The sequence below is a fragment of the Saccopteryx leptura genome, chromosome 5, assembly GCF_036850995.1.
Source record: "Saccopteryx leptura isolate mSacLep1 chromosome 5, mSacLep1_pri_phased_curated, whole genome shotgun sequence".
NCBI lineage: Eukaryota > Metazoa > Chordata > Mammalia > Chiroptera > Emballonuridae > Saccopteryx > Saccopteryx leptura.
In genome coordinates this window covers 2,844,072-2,860,164 of record NC_089507.1, presented here as the reverse complement: position 1 = coordinate 2,860,164, position 16,093 = coordinate 2,844,072, and the positions used below count along the sequence as shown (strand labels likewise).

At 63.8% G+C, this 16,093-nt stretch overlaps 1 protein-coding gene across 4 annotated transcripts in view; it reads left to right on the top strand.

The window, feature by feature from the left end:
- SH3TC1 (SH3 domain and tetratricopeptide repeats 1) overlaps positions 1-15,504 on the top strand; it is a 46,404-nt gene extending 30,900 nt beyond the window's left edge. For all 4 annotated transcript variants that reach the window (XM_066387721.1, XM_066387724.1, XM_066387723.1 and 1 more), the window contains 7 exons: positions 1,270-2,937; positions 5,972-6,152; positions 7,223-7,373; positions 9,208-9,330; positions 10,320-10,470; positions 11,419-11,615; positions 14,463-15,504. In XM_066387721.1, the coding sequence (XP_066243818.1) occupies positions 1,270-2,937; positions 5,972-6,152; positions 7,223-7,373; positions 9,208-9,330; positions 10,320-10,470; positions 11,419-11,615; positions 14,463-14,720 (2,729 nt within the window). In that variant the 3' untranslated portion in view covers positions 14,721-15,504. The remainder of the gene's footprint in view (positions 1-1,269; positions 2,938-5,971; positions 6,153-7,222; positions 7,374-9,207; positions 9,331-10,319; positions 10,471-11,418; positions 11,616-14,462) is intronic.
- Positions 15,505-16,093: the final 589 nt, after the last annotated feature.

Here is a 16,093-nt window from a genome sequence, read left to right as displayed (position 1 = left end):
GTTAATCTTGCACACTCTTTTTTTTTTTTTTTACACGTGAAGTTGAGACAGAAGCCTCTTTGCTGGGTCTTTCCCTGGCAGACAAGTTCCCCTTTGAGCCTGTGTTTTCCCAGCAGGACCTGTGCTTGTTTGCTCTGTGGCGCTGAGCAGCCTTTGGGTTCTGACGCTTTCCAAAGCCAACAGTCAGTTGGGGCGCAGGCTGTGTGGACGGCGAGATGTCCCCAGACTCCCCAGCTCCCTGCCCCCCCTTTTTAACACTTTAGTGACCGTGGGCCTCAGATGCTCAGAGCACCCGAGGACCTAAGGGGGGAGGGGCCAGTCCCGGTCTTTCTGGGTGGAAACGGTCCCCTGCTAGAAAGAGGCTTTGCTCCGCGGTGGCTGCTTTTCTCCGGTCTTTGGGCTGGTGTTTGAGCTCAGGCGGGTCCTTCCTAAAATCTGATTGGCCCTGGATGATGTCACAGGGGACGCCTGCCCCTGATTGGAGGCCCGAGGTGCTGATACCGTCACACATGGGCAGTTGCAGCACCAAATGCATGTCCCATGAGGTGGCGTTGCATCTTTCTAAAGCAAAAAGGGGTCTCTGAGTGGTCATGGAGCTGGGACACTAGTCTCCTGACACTGCTTTCAAACAGGAAAGACTAAGAAAAGGAGGCCAAGGCCCTGGCCGGTTGGCTCAGTGGTAGAGCATCGGCCTGGCGTGCAGAAGTCCCGGGTTCGATTCCCGGCCAGGGCACATAGGAGAAGCGCCCATCTGCTTCTCCACCCCTCCCTCTCTCCTTCCTCTCTGTCTCTCTCTTCCCCTCCTGCAGCCGAGGCTCCATTGGAGCAAAGATGGCCCGGGCGCTGGGGATGGCTCCTTGGCCTCTGCCCCAGGCGCTAGAGTGGCTCTGGTTGCGGCAGAGCGACGCCCCAGAGGGGCAGAGCGTCGTCCCCTGGTGGGCGTGCCGGGTGGATCCCGGTCGGGCGCATGCGGGAGCCTGACTGTCTCTCCCCGTTTCCAGCTTTGGAAGGGTGCAAAAAAAAAAAAAAAAAAAAAAGAAAAAGAAAAGAAAAGGAGGCTACTTGGTGACTTGGCCAAACTGACCTCCCTGTGACCCTGTGACTGAGCGCCCACAGTGTGCTGGGCTCCCGCTGGGCGCTGGGCATTCTCTGGGGAGACAATATCAGCAGAAGGCTTTCTCAGGGAGGATTTGCCCAGGGAGGGATGTCCTGCCCCTTCCTCGACTCGGACCCGACTCTAATCCACCTGGGGGTTTTGGTGACTTGCAGAAATATCTCCACCTGGCTGGCACCCGGAGCCACGGGAGACCCTGCAGAAGGTGAAAGACATTCTAGAACAATGTAAGTCCTGCCAGAGCTGCCCCGAGGAGCCGGTGTCCTGGGGTCTCCCCACCGAGACCAGTGGTGTGAGCTCGCCGGACGCCGAGGGGCCCCCCTTCTGCCTGAACGCTGAGGACGACTGGGCTGACCCGGAGGCCCTGGGCTCACTGCTGCGGTTCCTGGACACTCCTGGGTACGAGGCCTGTTTCCATGGCCTGTACGGCCTCTCCCCGCCGGGCCTGAGCACCCTGTTCTGCGGCTTCACGGACGAGGAGGAGCTGGCCAGGCGCCTGGCGCAGGCCCGGGGGGTGGCCAAGAAGGCGGACCTCCCCATGGCGCTGGGCAGGCTCTGCTTCCTCCTGGGGCGGCTGTGCGTGCGCAAGCTCAAGCTGTCCCAGGCCCGGGTGTACTTCGAGGAAGCCCTGGGGGCCCTGGGGGGCTGCTTTGGAGACCCCTACCTGGTGGTGGCCCTGTATGCCAACCTGGCCACCGTCCACCTGAAGCAGAAGAACCGGGAGAAGAGCGGGCAGCTGATGCCCAAAGCCTCCGCCCTGCTGCTGGGGACGCCCGGGCACGTCTGCAGCACCGAGGCCGAGTCGGAGCTCCTGCGGCATGCTCTGCGCAGGGCCATCGGCGTCCGGAGCCCGCAGGCCGAGGCCCGGGCCTGCTTCCTGCTGGCCAAGCACCACGTCCACCTCAAGCAGCCCGAGGAGGCCCTGCCCTTCCTGGAGAGGCTGCTCCTTTTGCACGGGGCCTCGGGGTCCCCGGACGCCGCGTGGCCCGCAGACTGCTACCTGCTCCTGGCGGACGTCTACAGCCGAAAGTGCCTGCCCCACTTGGCGCTGAGCTGCGTCAGGGTGGCCTCGCTGCGGACCCAGGGCTCGCCGGCCAGCTCCCTCCGGAGCGTGGACCTGGTCCTGCGCAGCGCCCCCCAGCCCCAGCGGCTCCCCGCCCAGATCGCGCACCACCTCAGGCAAGCGCTGGCCGCCCTGGCCCCCGGCGCGCGGCCTCCGGCCTGGCGCAGCGCCCTCCTCGCCAGCCTGGCGCAGCTGCACCGCCAGCACGGCCAGCACGGCCGGGCCATCGCCTTCATGACGCGGGCGGCGGAAGCCGACGCCGAGACCGGCGGCCGCCTGGTGGTGGACCACCTGGTGGCCCTCGCCTGGCTGCACGTGCTCCACAGGCAGAGCCCGGTGGCCCTGCACATCCTGGAGTCCGTCCTGGACGCAGCAGTGGCCAGCATGGACCAGGAGGGCGCGATCGCCAACATGGCAGCCATCGCCCTCAAGAGGACAGGCAGGACCCGGCCGGCGGCCGAGGGCTACTACCGCGCCCTGAGCATCGCCAGGGGCCTGGGCCAGCGGCGGAACCAGGCGGTGGTCCTGGCCAACTTCGGGGCGCTGTGCCTGCAGGCCGGGGCCCTCCGGCTGGCCCAGCACTACCTCCTGGAGGCCGTGAGGCTCTTCTCGCAGTTGCCCAGCGCGGAGTGTGGCCGGGACTTCACCCGCGTCCTCCTGCAGCTGGGGCACCTGTACACCGGCCGGGCCCTCGCCCAGCAGGGCAAGTGCTACTACGAGTGGGCCTTTCTGGTCGCCGTGGAGACAGACCACTTGGAGAGTAAGTGCTGCCCCGGCCCTGCTCTGGCTTCCTGGAAAGAACGTGTGGTTTTATTGTTTTTCCATCTCCGGTCGGAGTGCACCTGGGTCACGGTTCACAGGCGGGCTGTGGGTTCTCCACCACCGAGAGCGCTGAGTCTGAGAAACCAGCAGCTGTGTGCAGGTGCTTGTGGGTGTTCCCACGCTGAGCAAGATGCAAGCTGGGCACCAGCTCCGCTCCGTCTGCCTGGGGCGTCCTGCTGTGAGCATTCTAAGTCCCATAGCCCGGGAGTCCCCAGAGTTGTGGGGCCAACAGGCAGTGGGTCACCCTGGTCATAGCCCAGGCCGGGCAGGGGTGGCTGAGCAGAGAGGAGCCGTGTGGGCCTTGAACGTGCGGTCAGGTAGCCAGTGCCGTCCTCCGATGTCCCGATAGCCCTGCACACCAGAGACCTCCCAGGTGCTGGGTGGCTCTCCAGGGTCAAGGAGCAGTTGGCTTTATTCATTTATCTATTTTTATATTTTGTATTTTTCCAAAGTGAGAAGTGGGGAGGCAGTCAGACAGACTCCCGCATGCGCCCGACCGGGATCCACCCGGCATGCCCACCAGGGGGCGATGCTCTGCCCATCTGGGGCATCACTCTGTTGCAACCAGAGCCATTCTAGCGCCTGAGGCAGAGGCCACAGAGCCATCCTCAGCGCCTGGGCCCACTTTGCTCCAATGGAGCCTTGGCTGTGGGAGGGGAAGAGAGAGACAGAGAGGAAGGAGAGGGGGAGGGGTGGAGAAGCAGATGGGCGCTTCTCCTGTGTGCCCTGGCTGGGAATCGAACCCGAAACTTCCACACGCCGGGCTGACGCTCTACCGCTGAGCCAACTGACCAGGGCCGGAGCAGTTAGCTTTATTAACAGCCACTTGTCATGCGACTACACCAGGCTCTGTGCAGCCCCCCCACCCCTACAAATGGGAGTCAAGTGGTTCTAGTTGGAAACAGATGCCCAGGTCACAAGAACCACAAAGTGGGTCCTTAGAGTGGTGATGGGCAGCTCTAGGCTCTCACTCGAAAGTCAGGGAAGTCTGGGACCTGAGGATAAGGAGGGTTTCGCCTTAACTAAGTGATATGAGGTACAGCTTGTGCAAAGGCCCTGGGGTGAGTGAGCTGGGCCCTGGCATGCATTGAGGTGCAAGGTTTGGGTGAGCTGGGTGGTGCGTGGGTGAGAACCTTGACTGGGGGCCCAGGCAGGAGTAGGAGAACATAGGCTGGGATTTGGTTTGGCATTTTCCCTGAGAGCACTGGAGAGCCATGAGGGAGGCAGAACATTCCCTGAGGCTGGCAGGGGGAACCTCCAGGAAGAACCAAGAGCCAGGGTACAGGGACCCATGACCTCAGGCTGTTCTGGGCAGTGCTTGCCAGTGGCCCCTGGGGGCCTCTCAGAAACCTGCAAGGGGGCCCACCGGGGCAGTTCAGGGTTCAGGGTTGGGAACGCCAAGCTGTGGGACCTGGGGGGGGGGCGTCATGTTGCTCCCTCTCCCCCCATATCAAATAGCAAGGAGACCGAGGGCCAGGGTCCCACCCAGGGTCGCCCAGTGCTGGCTCCGGGCCAAGTTTTCAGGCTCCTTCGGTCGTTCGTGCCCCTTGAAGCGTTTGTCCATTTTCTCTGGGTCACCTTGCTGGTCCACAGCGTTGCGCGGTGTCATAGCCCTTTCATTTCTGTAAGACCGGTGTCCCCGGTTGTGAGCAATGTCCCTCTCACTCCCGACTTTAGCCATGTGCATTCTTTTTCTTTGTCCTTGGTCCCTCTGGCTAAAGATGGGTCCGTCTTGTTCATCTTGTTGAAGAACCAGATTTCGGTTCCACTGACTGTTCTCCTGTCTGTTCTTCATCATTCCCTCGAATCTTAATTTTTCCTCTTTGTCTGGCTTGCTTGGCATCTAGCTAACGCCTCTTTTCCTAGCTTCTGGGAGTGGAGTTTGAAAGTTTTTTGTTTCGTTTTTTTTTTTTGTTTTGTTTTGTTTTGTTTTTTTGAGATTTCCTTCTTGGTTAATGTGGACACTGACAGGTATAAATTTCCCGCGAACGCTCTGCGTCTCACGGCGTGGGAATCTTGTGCTTTTATCTCCACTCATCCCAAAACATTCTCCAGGGTCTGTTGCTATGTCCCCCTTGTCCCCACCCCCACCCCCACCACCGGTTACATAGGGGTATGTTGCTCATTTCCATGTGTGTGTGAATTTCCCAGACTTCCCTCTGTCAGAGATTTCTGATTTCATTCTGTGGTCCCTGAGGACAACGCTGTGTGGCTTCGATCCTCTCCTGTTGACGGGGAATATTGTTTCGCGGCCCTGTCCCTGGTCTGTCCTGGAGAACGTCCTGTGGCACCGAAGGTTGTGCCGTGGTTGGGGGTGTTCTGCAGACGTCGCTAAGGTCTGTGGGGCCACTGGGTCATTCAGGCCTTCTGTCTCCTTGCTGACTGCTGGGTCCTGATAAACAGTGAAAGCTCTGGACTGTCCCCAGGCCCCCTGCTTTCGGGAGGGGCTGGGAGGCCGGCTTCTTGTCGGAGCGCTGGCTCCAGAATCCCGGAGGCTGGACTTGAACCCCATCTCCACTGCGGGTCGGCACCCAGCGTTGGACTCCGTGTGCCCACCTGCAACACGGGGGGTGCTGGCGCCCGGCCTTGTCGGCTTGGAGTGAGGGGCTGTCCCGGCTTGGAGTGAGGGGCTGGCCCGGCCGGGAGGAGCTTGGTGGCGCAGGACCAGGCGCCCCGGAGCTGCGGGAAGGCCTGCCCAGACCCCCAGGCGTGGGCTCATCCAAACGGCCGGTGCCGTCTCTCACACATCCGTGCTGTGCCCCGCCCGGCCCCGGCCCGGTGTGCTCGTCACTGCGTCACCGTGAGCAGGTGGCTCGGCCCGCCCGAGCTCAGTTTCCCAATCCGTGGTGGCCCCCAGCTCACAGAGGCGGGAGGGCCAGGCGTGCGGCAGGGCCGCCCCCCCCCCCCGGGGACGTTGCTGCGATGAACAGTGTGTCCCCCCCCCCCCCCACCCTCGTGTCTCCCCTGCCCAGGCCAGCTGCACGCCATCCAGCGACTGTGTCACTTCTACAGCACGGTGAAGCCCAGGGAGGCCCAGTGTGTCGTCTACCACGAGTTCCAGCTCTCGCTGGCCCGAAGGGTGGCCGACAAGGTGCTGGAGGGCCAGCTCCTGGAGACCATCAGCCAGCTCTACCTGTCCCTGGGCACCGAGCGGTGAGGGCGGGCTCCCCCGGGCAGCGGGGTGTGGCCCGGGCGCTGGGCGAGCCTCCCGGCGGCTTCTCACCTTGGGGACCGTTTCCTTCCTTAGCGCCAGTCAAGCTCTGAGGTCGCAGGCCTCGGGGAATCCTGATTGTCGCTCATGACACACTTGTCCTTGGTCTCCGCTTGCTCACCTCTCTAGGGCGGGCAGAGTGGCTGCTTCAGGACTCTTCTTCCGGCCATGGTGGCTTCTGGGAGCTGACCTCTGTCTGCCCCGAGTCTGCCCCCATTGGCCCGGTTCTGATACAAGGACAGCACTCACCTGTGCTCAGAGGACTCTCGTGCACGGGACACAGCTGGTTGCCCCCACTGCTTCCCCGGGGGCAGAGTTGGAGGGTGGCATGTCCCTTGTGAAGCCCACACTGAGCTTCCTGACCAGGTGCGGTGATGGACACGCACCTGGACACAGCCCCCAGGGCCTGGCAGACAAACCAGTGACACGCCCTTCAGTGTGGGGACGTTCAGAGAGAGCAGGGAGGAGCCAGGCCTCCACAGGGCTCGGGAGGGCCAGTCCTGGGCCTTAGTTTCACGGCAGGGCCTATGGCCTGTGCCCTGGATCAGTGCGTCTCTAAGTGGGGTCCCCAGGGCAGCAGGGTCCGCATCCCCGGGAGCCTGTTGGATGGAGATGCACTTTCTCAGGCCCTGCCCCAGAGCTGGAAACTGGCTGTCTCTGCTCACAGCCCTGCAGGGGTCTCTGCCGCTCACTCGAGCCGCAGCCTCTGGCCTAGACAACCTCTAATGTCTGCCGTGCTGTGCCCAGAGAGGGCGGGCACCTGTGTATGGGAGGCGGGCAGAGACGGAATGGTGTGCCCCTCTCGGCCACGTGGCCGACATTTCCCTCCAGAGAGCCTCCTTTACCTCTGCCGGACGGGCCGTGCGGCCCGTGTGACCAGCTCTCCCAGCAGCCCGGGCAGGCAGGCTCCGTTCCCGCTCCTGACGTCCCAGACCAGCCCCGGCAGAGGCGGGTCCTCTCTCACGGCCACCGGCCTGTGGGCGCGTGTTCTGACCATCGCGTCTAATTCCAGGGCCTACAAGTCGGCGCTGGACTACACCAAGCGCAGCCTGGGGATATTCATCGACCTCCAAAAGAAGGAGAAGGAGGCGTACGCTTGGCTGCAGGCGGGGAAAATCTACTACCTCCTCCAGCAGAACGAGCTGGTGGACCTGTACATCCAGGTGCGAGGGGCCGGGGCACCCGTGTGTCCTGGTGCGAGGGGCCGGGGCACCTGTGTGTCCAGGTGCGAGGGTCCCGGGTACCTGTGTGTCCTGGTGCGAGGGGCCGGGGCACCCGTGTGTCCTGGTGCGAGGGGCCGGGGCACCTGTCTGTCCAGGTGCGAGGGTCCCGGGTACCTGTGTGTCCTGGTGCGAGGGGCCGGGGCACCCGTCTGTCCTGGTGCGAGGGGCCGGGGCACCTGTGTGTCCAGGTGCGAGGGTCCCGGGTACCTGTGTGTCCTGGTGCGAGGGGCCGGGGCACCTGTCTGTCCAGGTGCGAGGGGCCGGGGCACCTGTGTGTCCAGGTGCGAGGGTCCCGGGTACCCGTGTGTCCAGGTGCGAGGGGCCGGGGCACCCGTGTGTCCAGGTGCGAGGGGCCGGGGCACCCGTGTGCCCAGGTGCGAGGGGCCGGGGCACCCGTGTGTCCAGGTGCGAGGGGCCGGGGCACCCGTGTGTCCTGGTGCGAGGGGCCGGTGCACCCGTGTGTCCAGGTGCGAGGGGCCGGGGCACCTGTGTGTCCAGGTGCGAGCGTCCCGGGTACCTGTGTGTCCAGGTGCGAGGGGCCGGGGCACCTGTGTGTCCAGGTGTGAGGGGCTGGTGCACCTGGATGAGCAGGTGTGAGTATGGGCGTGCATTGTACACTCACCCTTCCCTAAGCCACTGCTGAGCTGTGTGCCAGGAGCCCGTGCCGTCGCCCTGCGGCCCCTGGACCCCTGCTGCCTGCCAGCATCTCTCACAACAGCCTCAGCTCCTGGGGGCCGGAGCACGCGCCCCTCCCACATGTCAGTCTCCAGCAAGGGCTCAGCACACGTGTGTGCTGTGTGCCTGCCGCGTGGAGGGCCTTGCTCAGCAGCACACGGCACGTCTGCTTTAAACATGACGTGATCAGGGACAGGTTGGGAGGCCCACGACCCTTGTGAGTTTTCTTTTTGGGTACCTGCTATGTGCCTCCCTGGGCCGGGGGCTGCAGCTCCCAGGTCAGGAGCTCACGGCTGGGGGAGAGAGAGAGGCTCCTCAATCTGGCCCCGGGGACCCCAGGCTGGGGCAGGACGGAGGTGCAGACATGAGTGGCCGGGTAAACTCCAGCCCGTGTGAGGTCACTGAAGTCGGGTGAGCTGCAGTGAGGGGAGGCTAGGGCCCACTGCAAGGGGGGGGGGTCCCCAGCAGCAGGACTCACCGGTGCAGGACCCAGAGGTGCACGGGAGGGTGGCCAGTTCTGGGTGTGGCTGGGGCTAGTCACTCAGTCAGTGGTATTTGTTGAGCACCCACTATGCGCCAGGCACTGTGCCAGGCCCCGGACGCAGCAGAGAAGCTGACAACCTCACTCCTCTGGTGGGACAGACAGGCAGACATGTGCCATCAGGTGGCTCTAAGGGGCATGGGAGTGGCGGAATAGTGGAGGCACAGGGTCCAGGACGTGGGAGCCCAGCGCAGCCGGAGCAGAGGATGCCACAGTCTGGGCACTGCCAGCAGGACTCAGGGACCCGCTCTCAGCTCTGTCCCAAGCTCCTCAGCGGTCCACACCTGCTGGCTCTGAGGCCTTAGCTGGACAAGCCTCCTCATGGGACACAGGGCTTACATTACCCTCCTCACACCAGTGGGTGACTGTGACCCCAAAAGGCACAGGACCTGTCACACTCCTGACGTGGGTGAAGGAAGAGGCTCACGACGCACGTCTTTTCACAGCTTGAGGGTCCCCGGGTGGCCGGGAGGTGGCTCCGAGGCCCCCACCAGGTGGGAGGGCCACCTGTCCTGCTGGAGCCCCGTGGGTCTCACGAGAGGTTCCACATCCCTGCAGGTGGCCCAGAACGCAGCCCTGTACACGGGGGACCCCAACCTGGGGCTGGAGCTGTTCGAAGCTGCCGGAGACATCTTCTTCAACGGGGCCTGGGAGCGGGAGAAAGCCGTGTCCTTCTACAGGGTAAGGGCACCCGGGCGGTGCGATGGGCAGGGGGCTCTGTGGGCGTCCCTGGGCGGGCCGAGGCACAGGTGCAGCGGGGCAGTGGGCAGGGGGCTCCGTGGGCGTCCCTGGGCGGGCCGAGGCACAGGTGCAGCGGGGCAGTGGGCAGGGGGCTCCGTGGGCGTCCCTGGGCGGGCCGAGGCACAGGTGCAGCGGGGCAGTGGGCAGGGGGCTCCGTGGGCGTCCCTGGGCGGGCCGAGGCACAGGTGCAGCGGGGCAGTGGGCAGGGGGCTCCGTGGGTGTCCCTGGGCGGGCCGAGGCACAGGTGCAGCGGGGCAGGGGGCTCCGTGGGCGTCCCTGGGCGGGCCGAGGCACAGGTGCAGCGAGGCAGTGGCCTCCCAGGAGGCAGGATCACCCCTGCCTCGTCTGGATGGTCAGGAGCACCGTCTGGGGGCCACGGGCAGCTTCAGGATTGCGGCACGCATTCCGATCATTTCCAACCATCCTGGGGTGCAAATCCGTCCCCATTTTACAGAGGAGGGAACTGAGACTCAGAGAAGCACAGGGCTAGGCTAAAGGACACACAGCACATCAGGGGAGGACAGGGACCCGGGCCTTGACCGCAGGTGCCCCCGGAGGCTTCTCCTGTCCGCCCAGCTCCTGGCGTGCGGCTCAGCCCCGAGGCTCAGACAGACGTGGCATTGTCAGAGCACAGAGCGGGGTGGGACGCTCCTGGCCTGGCCCCTGCTGCTCAGGAGGGGAGGTGCTGGTCCGAGGTTATGCTGTGTAGTCAGATGGGCTGCAGGTCACACCCCGATTTACTTACGGCCAGTGGCTATGAGGGTGTCAGGACCTCTCTGAGCTGACCTTTCTCTTGGGGACAGAGCTGTGTAAAGGTCCAGTGAGGCAGTGGGGGGTGGGCAACTCCCTCCGAGGAGGGTCCTGGGTGTGGGCAGACTGCTGCAGGAGGAAGCAAGCCTGACCGGCTGCCCACCCTCTGGCCTGGGCAGGACCGGGCTCTGCCCCTGGCTGTGACCACAGGGAACCAGGAGGCGGAGCTTCGGCTGTGCAACAAGCTGGTGGTGCTGCTGGCCGAACTGGGGACGCAGCAGGAGGGCCTGGAGTTCGCCCATGTGGCCCTGGCACTGAGCATCACCCTGGGTAAGCCCAGACCCCTGCCCCCGGGGCCACCGCCTCTGACATCAGGAGGGCAGGAGCTGAAGGAGGCAGAGGCGAGCCCAGGACAGCGGCTGCGGGCCACTCCCCTCCCAGTCCCTGCCGGGTGGGGCCAGGCCAGTGTGCAGTCTCTGGGGGCTGCCACACTCACTGCCTGGCTGGACTTCCTCCACCAGCTCTGTGGCCTCCTCTCTCCGCCTCTCTCCGTTGCCGACCTCGTGGCCCGGCCACGGCACCCTGCCTCCCAGACGTTCCCGGCTTCTCGCCACCCCTGAGTGTGTCAGCCCTGCTGTTCTCTGACCGGGAAAATCCCAATCCCCTTTCCAGAAGCCGGTCCCTCTGTGCCAGGCATCCCTCTGTCCTGACACCTAACTGTACTGACCCGGGCCTTCCCCCAGAGATGGGGGCCCAGATAGGACTGCGGCACAGCAGGGGCAAAGCAGGGTTTGCATGCAGGCCCCACAGCCCTCACCCGGGAGGGGGCGGAGCGAGGGGCGGAGCGAGGGGAGGGGAGGGGCCTGGATCCCACCTATCGGGTGACTTCCGAGGAGGGGGTGGGCCTGCTGTTGACCCACCAGGAGTCAGATGTCACCTCTGAGGTTGACGGGAGCCCTGGCACCTGGGAATGCAGACGGCATGACCTTTGGGGGGGGTCTCAGTAAAAATAGTAACTAAGCCTGCGCCCCATCCTGGTGGGATGTGCAGGCTCGGAGGTGGGGTCTCCAAATCAGCCACTTTGCCACCCCCCCAGGTGGGCAGGAAGCAGGCATTCCTGGGTCCACTGTACAGACGGGAAGAGTGAGTCTCAGGATGGGGGGGTGATCGGCAGGAGCTTGGAGACGCGCCAGACTGGCTCCACCTCCGCCGCCGCCGCCGCCGCCTCCACCTCCACATCCAGCGCATCCTCACGCGCGGCCCTCCCTGCGTCTCCAGGGAACCGTCTGAATGAGCGAGTGGCCTACCACCGGCTGGCCACGCTGCACCACCGGCTGGGCCAGGGCGAGCTGGCCGAGCACTTCTACCTCAAGGCGCTGTCGCTCTGCAGCTCGCCGCTGGAGTTCGACGAGGAGACTCTGTACTACGTGAAGGTGTACCAGGCGCTGGGGGACATCACCTTCCAGGACCTGAAGGTGGGAGCAGGGAGGGAGGTGGGGCTCTGGTGCTCAATGGCCATCTGCGCTCAGAGCCCAGAGGCCTGACCTGGGTTCCAGGTCCTCAGTCCCAGGGAGGCCAGCCCCTGCCTTTCAGAGCTCAGGGTCAGTGGAGGAGGCTGACCTGTGAACAGATGGCCACAGCCATTAGGTAAAATGGGAGGATAGATAGGGTGGCTTCCTGGAGGAGGTGGCTGCAAAGCTGAGTCTTGATAGGAGATAGCCACAAAAATGCAGGATGGGAGAAAGACTTTTGGGAGGGAAGGAGGGAGGTCACACTTATCCCCACAATGCAAGATACAACCCAAATCCTGGCACCTCTTCCAGGAAGCCCGCCAGTCTATGCAGAGCTCTTCCTGGGAACTCTGACACCTTTAATCCTCATGTCACCTGGGTAGGGCAGGCACTACCATCCCACTTTGTAGAAAGAAACTTGGGTGTGACTGGACCCAGGTTCCCAAGCAGGGACACCACGGCAGGAAGCCAGGCCCTGTCCCAGCTGGAGGGGCTGGTATCCCCCTACCCCTCCTAGGTGGCCCTGGCTGTGTGCTAGCGACACCTGGTGGTCAGAAGTAGTTACTCCATCCTTCCGCTATGTCAGAGCCTATGGACGGTGGTGACCAGGGCAACTGAGCTGCAGGCTCTGTACGTGATCTGGGTTCTGCATTGGTCCTTTGCATGCCCCGCTGTTTGGGAGGAGCTGGTGTCCCCACAGGGCAGGGAGCAGACAGGCTAGTCCCGGGCCGCTGACCAAGGTCAGATTAGAGGCAGTGTAATGAAGCTTTAGCCCCTGAGACCTGCTGGCTCCATAACCCAGCAAGTCCCCGCCCCTGTGGTGTGTGACCCTGGGCACACCCTGTCAGTGCCCACACTTCCCGGCCAGGCCTTCCTCAGTGTGGGGGAGCGTGGTGGGGGGCAGCTGTGGCCAGCTTCACCCGAGCTGTCTGCCCAGAGCCGTCTGACCACCGCGAGGCGAGGCGGGCTCAGCACGCGCCCCTGACATCTGGGTGGTCTGAGGAGGGGGCTGCTCAGGGTGTGTGCCACCCTGGGTTCCACATGATTGATTACCAAGCAGTTCTCCACCAGAACGGGAAGCTGAGGCTGGGGAGGTGAACAGAGAGGGGGTGTATGGAGATCCAGGCCAAGGGGCGCTCTAGGCCTGAGAATACTGGCTCACCTCAGACCCTGGGATGGGGCCCTGGGGGTGGGAACCTTTCTCCCCAATCAGCCGAGAGTCCAAGGACCCTGGGCCCAGTGGCTGGGGTCAAGGGGCAGAGAATTCCTCTGCCTCCTTCCAGACTGGCTTCCCAGTCTGTGCTGCCCACAGCTGCACCCTGAGCACTGTTGCCACCAGCCTGTCTAGCGGCTGAGGCCTTGGAAATCCCTTAGGGGCCACTTGCCCAAGAGGGAGAGAGGCCCCTTCATGCCTTGTGTGTGACCCAGGGGCACCCCAGCGCAGGACAGGGAGGGGAAAGAGGGGTGTGGGGGTGGCCCACAAAGGGTACTCTGGAGACACAGAGTCCTCAAGCACCTTGACTGATGGTCTCACTGAAGTGGGGTCATCTTTAGCCTGTGATGGGCATAGCCAAGAGAGTGAGGCTTGGATTAGTACTGATGTGGGTGCGATTCCGGGTGTGATTCTGGGTGTGACACCCACTAGCTGCTGCACACACATGTACACGAATACACATTCTGCACACATGCTCATCCCAGCACACCACTCCAAGAGCTCGTTTCTTCTAGTTCCCTCTGTTCAGTTGGGATGTCCCCTCCTCCAGGAAGCCCTCCCCTCCCACTCCATGCGGACTCAGGTACCTCCCTTGGGCTCTCACAGGCCTCCAGGCTCCCCTCTGTGATAGCTCCAGCTGCCGCCTGTGGTCACCGTCACCCCCAGGGTCAGCCATGGTCCCCGCCCTCCACAGGGTCCAGAGCCTGGCAGGGAGGGGCTGGGGCAGCGCTGGCGGGACCGACACATGACCCTGCCGTGTTTTCTTCCGGGTCCTCGCTCCGCACGGGAGCAGCGAGGGGCCGGGCTGGTGCATCCGGACTTGTCCTCCACGCTGGGAACCCGCACAAGCAGGGGACGGACAGGCCAGGCTCAGGTTTTAGAGGGGTCTTTGGGTGACCTGGGGAGAGGCCGGGTTTGCAGACAGGAGTGGGGGTGGGGGCGGGGGTGGGGCATGCTGACTCAGGACCTGGGGTTTGAGGCCAAGGAGCCTCTGCAGCAGGAGCTGGTGTCTGGGGGAGTCATGCCCCATCACAATGGCAAAGATTGCTCCCCCAGGTGGCCCCTGTGGTGGCCTGCCATGCTGGCAGCTGCTGAACACTGGCCGGAGGGATTGGAGCTGTGCGGGCTCCAGGCCGGGCTGGGCTGGGTCTTGCAGGAGGCTCGCCCCACTTCTGCCCAGAGGGTAGAGCCACAGAAGGTCCTCCAGGAGGGTGGCGGCCGGGGGCTCAGAGGGGAAGAGGCAGCCAGCACGAGGGGCCGGGGGAGGGGACCACAGGGTGCAAGGCCCTGGCTCCAGGGTGGGAAGGGGAAGCCACTATGGGGTCCCGAGGGCAGGAGGGACCCAGAGCAGCCGAAATGCAGACTTCCAGCTCCGACCCCTGACACGAGCCTATGTCCACCTCCCTCAGGCAGCTTAGCACCCAGGGGCCGAGTCCAAAGGCACCTGTCGCTGGCCTCACGGGGTCCCGTCTGCCACAGGCTGCAGCCCGCAGGGTGACCGCCTGGGGAGAAGAGAGTGAGGGCAGGCACGGGGCAGACGGGCTCCCCACGTCCCCCCCGCCCCGCCCTAAGGGTTAAATGTCACATGTCCCCACCAGGACCCGCTGGACGCGGCCGGGTACTATCAGCTGGCGCTGGCGGCAGCCGTGGACCTGGGCAACAAGAAGGCGCAGATGAAAATCTACGCACGCCTGGCCACCATCTACCACAACTTCCTGCTGGACCGCGAGAAGTCCCTCTTCTTCTACCAGAAGGCCAGGACCTTTGCCTCTGAACTCAACATCCGCCGGGTCAACACGGCCCCCCAGCGGACCTGGGGGCGGGCACCCTGGCTGGTCCCCGGCCACCCGTCCTGAGGGCCGCATCCTCGAGGGTGTGGGTCCCGGTGGCTGTCTCCCGGGAAGTAAAGGCCGGGGCCCAGGAGGGATAAAGGGTTTTGCAGTCACCTCCTCAAGCCGGCAGGGCCCCGTCTCCGGCTGGCCTCCTGGGGAGCTCCCGGGGACCAGCCCCATCCTGGAGGCCACCCTGCTGCTGCACCCCCTTCTCAGGGATAAGTGGGAAGGCCGTGGGTCCCGCAGACCCAGGCCAGGTCCCCTGCCAGCCGCTCACGGTGTGGCCTTGGGCAAGTCACTCCCCTTCTCCCTTCACGGAGATCCTGGCTGTGTGTCCGGACGGTGCTCTGCCTTTAACCTTCAAACTGCCCTGCGAGGTCGGGACTGCGGTGGTCCTCTGTGACTGCTGAAGACATGAGGACCAGAGAGGTTAGGTGCCCTGCCCACTGTCGCACAGCAGGTAGGTAGGTAGGTAGGTAGGTGGGTGCAGAGTGCCGGAGCCCAGCGCAGTTGGTAAGCACGGCAGCGCCCAGCCAGCCTGCCTGCAGGGATGTGTGGTGTCAGCTGCCGAGTGTGGTCCCGGCAGGCTCAGCCGTGTGCCTGCCCCAGCCCACCCACCTGCGCATCACCAGCCAGCCGACAGCGGAAGCCAGGCGTTCCTCTCCCCGCCTAGCAGGCATGGAGGGCGGGGCTCCGAGAGTTGTATCCAGGTGGTTCTTACCCGCACGGCACTGTTCCAACCTCTTCTTCCACTTTAACTTATTTTGTTAATGAGGTGAAACTCGCAGAACATAAAATGAACCATTTCAAGTGACCGGTTCAGTGACATTGTTTTTTTTTTTTTGTGGGTTTGTTTGTTTGTTTGTTTTGTCATCACAACACTGTGGAACCACCACCTCTGTCTAAGTCCAAAACACTGTCATCACCCCAGGAAAACTGGCACCCCTGAACCAGTCACTTCTCATTCTCCCCTCTCCCAAGACCCTCCCTGAACAGAAGGGGACCCCGAGGCTTGGAGAAGGGCTCCCCCTGATCCAGTCCTGGGTTGGGTTCTGCGCCCAGGAGAGGTGTCAGACCCCGGAGAGCCCAGGGGAGGAGGGCAGGGAAGATCCATCCTTCTTCCTCTGGTCCTGGTACCTGGAGCCCCAGAACCCCCCCCCCCCCCCCCCAGTTCAGAGGCAGCCTGCAGGCACCCCCAGGGCTCTCCCACCAGGGGGCAGCAGAGAGCTTTCCAGAAACCACACCAGAGCTGCTGCCATACCTCCTAACCGAGACCTCACTCTGCCCTCTCCGTGGCTGGGTTGGAAAGTGGGGAGGAGTCCGCACTGTAATTGAAAACACGAAGGCCTGAGTACGTGCCCATCACAATAACCCCGAGGACACATCGCTGAGGTCAT